Genomic DNA, 6,075 nt, shown 5'->3' with positions numbered 1-6,075 from the left:
CTCAGCTACAGTTTGAGGGTCTTTTGCAGCTGTCAAAAATCCCATGGGCTCAAGAAGCCATCAATTCTTAACACTAGAGATATGTTAAATCAAGTTCAAATGTACAATGTTTAGCCAACCAGAACACATTTTCAAATGTTAACCACAGGGACATCAAACTCCACATGACAGAGGGCAATACTGAGAATCATCTAACAGGAGGGTTCTCTCCCTGTCGGGGAACACTTCAGCAGTCATGGACATTCAGCCACCGACCTTCGGGTAAACATACTCCAAGGCGGCCTTCGAGACACACGACAACGCAAAATCGTCGAGCAGAAATTAATAGCCAAGTTCCGCACCCATGAGGACGGCCTCAACCGGGATCTTGGGTTCATGTCACACTACACGTAACCCCACCAGCGAACAAATGTTATCTGTTTTTAATATAACGGGTCATTGACTGTCTTCGTTCTGTCTGTGGCTCTCTCTTTTTTTTCCTTTTTTTCCCTTTTTTTGGGGGGTTGTATATTCAGTGGCCTTTTAGATGACACCTTTCTGTCTGCTCACTGTGATTGCCTTGGCAACGGGCAGTAATCACCAGGCTTTGTTATGTGATCTTAAAATGCGAAGGATTCGAAATTGTCACTTCCACACCGCCTGAGGAAGGGGAAAGCCCCCGAAAGCTTGTGGGATTAAAAATAAAATCGTTGGACTATAACTTGGTGTTGTAAAATTGTTTACAATTGTTAACCCCAGTCCATCACCGGCATCTCCACATCATTGATATTTTGATACATTAGATGCCTGTACATATGCAAGCTGGGAAGAATTCAGTTCGCAGGAAGAGGAACTGACGCGGCAATTTAGAACTAAAATCCTGATGTCAGAAAATTTTCTAAAAGGAAGTAACTGCTAGTTTTTGGGTAAATTTTAAAAAGGAGTAAGTGAGGATACAGAATGGGGGAAATACTGTTCAGACTCAGATCACAAGTTCTTTTGTAGCTTTGATCAGAATCTGCTATCATTAGTTGTTATCCATTCTAAGACAAATGAGTTTGTTTTGAGAACTATTATTTCACACTGTGACACTGACTGCACTTACATTATGGCAGCATTATTAAACCTCTTCCTCTTGGGTTCTGGTGGCTCTGGGATTCCATACTTTTCTCTTCTTTCTGCTGCCCTGTCTCTGTACTTCATCTGCAAGGACAGGGCAGGGGGTGGGGGGAGAAAATGAGTGATTAAAGAAATGTTAAGGTACATCATGGTCAATGAATGTCATTTTAAATATTAAAGTGAAGTAATTTGCTGGAAAACTAATGATTACAATCCCTTATGCATTAATTTGCAGCACTATGACACAAGACAGATTCTACCCTTTTCAGCCCTGAGATGTTTGGAATGGCAAACAACTTAGATCCAGTTACTGAAATAGCAATACAGCACTTTTAACAGCAAAATGTGGTAAAGGTGCTAAATATTCCTGGATACAAACTGTTCAGGAAAGATAGGGAAGGAAAGAAAGGAGGTGGGGGGGGTGGCAGTATTGATTAATGAGAATATTGCAGTGCTGGAGAGGATGTCCTGGAGGGGTCAAGTACAGAATCTATTTGAGATGTGGAGATGCCGGTGATGGACTGGGGTTAACAATTATAAACAATTTTACAACACCAAGTTATAGTCCAACAATTTTATTTGAAATTCACAAGCTTTCGGAGGCTTCCTCCTTCCTCAGGTGAATATGGAAAATGATTTTCCACATTCACCTGAGGAAGGAGGAAGCCTCTGAAAGATTGTGAATTTCAAATAAAATTGTTGGACTATAACTTGGTGTTGTAAAATTGTTTACAAGAATCTATTTGGTTAGAGTTAAGAAACAATAGAGGTGCCATTACACTACTGGGTGTATTCTATAGGCCACCAACTAGTAGGAAGGATATAGAGGAGCAGATTTGCAGGGAAATTAGAGGTGCAAGAGCCATAGAGTAGTGATAATGGACTTCAATTATCCTAATATAGACTGGGATAGTAATAGTGTAAAGGGCAGAGAGGGGGAAGAATTTCTGAAGTGTGTTCAGGAGAACTTTCTTGATCAATAAGTTTCTGGCCCAACGAGGAAGGAGGCATTGCTGGATCTGGTTCTGGGGAATGAGGTGGGTCAAGTGGAGCAAGTGTCGGTAAGGGAACATGTAGGGAACAGTGATCATAGTATCATAAGATTTAGGTTAGCCATGGAAAAAGTCAAGGAGCAATCCAGAGTAAAAATACTTAATGGGAGGAGGGCCAATTTCAGTGGGTTGAGAACAGATCTGGCCTGGGTAAATAGGAACCAAGGATTGACAGGCAAAAATGTAATTGAACAATGGGCGGCCTTTAAAGAAGTGATGGTTCAGGTACAGTCTAGGTACATCCCCACGAGGGGGAAATGTGGGGCAACTAAAGCCAGAGCTCCCTGGAGAATGAAAGAGAAAGAGAGTAAAGTGAAACACGAAAAAAGGGCGTATGACAGATGTCAGGTTGATAATACAAGTGAGAACCAGGCTGAAAATAGAAAGTTCAGAGGAGAAGTGAAAAAGGAAATGAGGGGCAAAGAAAGAGTATGAGAATAGACTGGTGGCTAACATAAAAGGGAATCCAAAAGTCTTCTATAGGCGTATAGACAGTAAATGGGTAGTAAGAGGAGGGGTGAGACCGATTAAGGACCAAAAAGGAGATCCACGCATGGAGGGAGAGGGCATGGCTGAGTACTAAATGAGTACTTTGCATCTGTCTCTACCAAGGAAGATGCTGCCAAAGTCACAGTAAAAGAAGTAGTTGAGATACTGGATGGGTTAAAAATTGATAAAAAGGAGGTATTTGAAAGCCTAGCTGTACTTAAGTAGATAGGTCACCCGGGCCTGATGGGATACATTCTCGGTTGCTGAGGGAAGTAAGAGTGGAAATTGCAACGGTACTGGCCATAATCTACCATCCATCCTTAGATACGGGGTGGTGCCAGGGGACTGGAGAATTGCAGATGTTACATCCTTGTTCAAAAAAGGGCATAAGGATAAATCCAGCAACAACAGGCCAGTCAGTTTAACCTCAGTGGTAGGGAAACTTTTAGAAACAATAATCTGGGACAAAGTTAACAGTCACTTGGACAAATGTGGATTAATTAAGGAAAGCCAGCATGGGTTTGTTAAAGGCAAATCGTGTTTAACTAACTTGATTGAGTTCTTTGATGAGGTAAGAGAGGGTCGACGAGGGCAATGAGGTTGATGTGGTGTATATGGACTTCCAAAAGATGTTTGATAAAGAGCCCCATAATAGGCTGTCAAATTTGAAGCCCATAGAATAAAAGGGGTAGTGGCAGCGTGGATACGAAATTGGCTAAGTGACAGGAAACAGAGTAGTGATGAATGGCTGTTTTTCGGACTGGAGGGAGGTATACAATGATGTTCCCTAGGGGTCGGTTCTGGGACCACTGCTTTTTTTGATATATATTAATGACTTGGACTTGAGTGTATAGGGCACAAATTCAAAATTTGCAGATTACACAAAACTGGGAAGTGTAGTGAACAGTGAGGAGGATAGTGAGACTTCAAGAGGACATAGATAGGCGGGTGGAATGGGTGGACACGTGGCAGATGAAATTTAATGCAGAAAAGTGCAAAGTGATACATTTTGGTAGGAAGAACGAGGAGAAGCAATATAAACTGAAGGGTACAATTTTAAAAGGGGTGCAGGAACAAAGAGATCTGGGGGTATATGTGCACAAATCTTTGAAGCTGGCAGGGCAGGTTGAGAAAGCGGTTAGAAAAGCATACAGGATCCTGGGCTTTATAAACAGAAGCATAGAATACAAAAGCAAGGAAGTTACGATGAACCTTCATAAAATACTGGTTCGGCCACAACTGGAGTATTGTGTCCGGTTCTGGGCGCCGCAATTTCGGAAGGGTGTGAAGCCCTTAGAGGGGGTGCAGAAGAGATTTACTAGAACGGTTCCAGAGATGAAGGACTTCAGTTACGTGGATAGACTGGAGAAGCTGCAGTTGTTCTCCTTGGAACAGAGAAGGTTGCAAGGAGATTGGACAGAGGTATTCAAAATCATGCAGTGCCTAGACAGAGTAGATAGAAAGAAACTGTTCCCATTGGTAGAAGGGTCAAAAACCAGAGGACGTAGATTTTAGCTGATTGGCAAAAGAACCAAAGGTGACACGAGGAAAAACTTGTTTTTTTTTAAACACAGTGAGTGGTTAAGATCTGGAATGCACTGCCTGATGGCATAGTGGAGGCAGATTCAATTGTGGCTTTCAAAAGGGAATTGGATAAGTACTTGAAGGGAAAAAATTTGCAGGGCCACGGGGAAAGGGCGGGGGAGTGGAACCAACTGGATTGCTCTTGCAGAGAGCCGGCACAGACTCGACGGGCCGAATGGCCTCCTTCTGTGCTTTAACCATTCTATAATTCTATGAAAATGTCTCAAGGCACCTCACAGGAGCATTATCAAATAAAATTTGACACTGAGCCACAAAGATATAGGCCAGGTGACCAAAAGCTTGGTCAAAGAGGTAGGTTTTAATGGACTGTCTAAGAGGAGAAGCAGAGAGGTTTAGAGAGAGAATTGCAGGACTTCAGCCCTAGGTAGCTGAAAGCACAGCCTTCAATGGTAGGGCGATGGAAATCAGATGCGCAAGAGGCAAGAATTGGTGGAGCATAGGCATCTTGGAGGGTTGTAGGGGTGAAGGAGATTAGAGAGATAGGGAGGGGCAAGGCCATGGAGGAATTTGAACACAAGTATGAGAATTATAAAATTGAGGCGTTGCCGGACCGGGAGCCAATGTAGGTCAGTGAGCACAGGTATGATGGGTGAATGAGACTTGGTGTGAGTTTGGATATGGGCAGCAAAGTTTTGAATGAGCTCAAGTTCATGGAGGGTGGAAGGCCAGTCAAGAGAGCAGTGGAATAGTCGAGTCTGGAGGTAACAAAGGCATGGGTTTCAGCAGCCAATGGGCTGAGGCAGGGGCAGAGACGAACGGAATTATGGAGGTGGAAGGAGGAGGTCATGGAGGGGATATGGGGACAGAAGCTCAGCTCAGGATCAAATAGGACGCCAAGGTTGCAAACAGTCTGGTTCAGCTTCAGATAATGGCCAGGTAGGGGGAATAGAATTGCTGGCTAGGGATCAGAGTTTTTTTTTTTAAAATTCGTTCATGGGATGTGGGTGTCGCTGGCAAGGCCAGCATTTACTGCCCATCCGGGCGGGGACCGACGACAATGGCTTTGGTCTTCCCAATATTTAATTGAAAGAAATTTCTGGTCATCCAATACTGGATGCCTAACAAGCAGCATGACAAATCAGAAGTAGTGGAAGGGTCGAGAGGGGTGGTGGTGATGTAGAGCTCGGCTTACACGTGGAATCTAACGTGTTTTCGGATGATATTGCTGAGGGGCAGCATGTAAAAAAATTGAAGGGGGCCACATTACTATGATATTACAAGCTCTTCACTCTTGTTGCTTAGACGACAAGTGAACTTACCTCATTTTCTGTTTTTTCTAATGCCTCGAGTTCTCTGTCAGACATCCTCGACCTTCTGCGGATCTCTAAATTTTGCTTTAAAAGGTAAACACAGTGTAATTATGGCGAAGACATTTAATAACCGGCTGAAGTATAAGCATTATTGTTCTCCCTCAAAGTCCTTACACACCATCCTCACTCCAAAAAGGCACGCCAACAGTCATTTTAATTAGATTTCTTGGAACTAGCAGAGAAGAAACTGACTGCAGCAATATTAACTGGTTTTGAACTGAAAGGAAAGCTCTGTAAATCTACTGAACCACCTAATTGCTACAGGGTACATACAGGAACAAGTAGTTTTGTCAGTGGCTGACAATTTGGGTAGACTTTAAGTCTATAGTCTCACACCATTGCAACTTTAAAGTTGCAGACAGACAACTCATTCTCTGGCCCCTCTCCCTCCCCAAACAGTCCCTGAAGAATACAACAGTTTTCCTTTATCCTTTGATCTCAGTTTCATTTTAATGTATCTTTTCAGATGTGTATCAGAGTGGTGCATGATTTTTCATCATAGACCAAAGGATCAGCTTTGA

At 43.0% G+C, this 6,075-nt stretch overlaps 1 protein-coding gene across 6 annotated transcripts in view; it reads right to left on the bottom strand.

Annotated features, from left to right (window-relative positions):
* The window catches only part of LOC137334051 (RNA-binding protein 5-like), a 49,722-nt gene that overhangs the window by 4,344 nt on the left and 39,303 nt on the right, over nt 1-6,075 (bottom strand). For all 6 annotated transcript variants that reach the window (XM_067998482.1, XM_067998488.1, XM_067998486.1 and 3 more), the window contains 2 exons: nt 5,504-5,578; nt 1,085-1,182 (listed from right to left, as the gene is read on the bottom strand). In XM_067998482.1, the coding sequence (XP_067854583.1) occupies nt 1,085-1,182; nt 5,504-5,578 (173 nt within the window). The remainder of the gene's footprint in view (nt 1-1,084; nt 1,183-5,503; nt 5,579-6,075) is intronic.

The sequence above is a fragment of the Heptranchias perlo genome, chromosome 17, assembly GCF_035084215.1.
Source record: "Heptranchias perlo isolate sHepPer1 chromosome 17, sHepPer1.hap1, whole genome shotgun sequence".
NCBI classification, from domain to species: domain Eukaryota; kingdom Metazoa; phylum Chordata; class Chondrichthyes; order Hexanchiformes; family Hexanchidae; genus Heptranchias; species Heptranchias perlo.
Note: the sequence above shows the minus strand (reverse complement) of the source record. Positions and strands in the feature narration are given on the sequence as shown.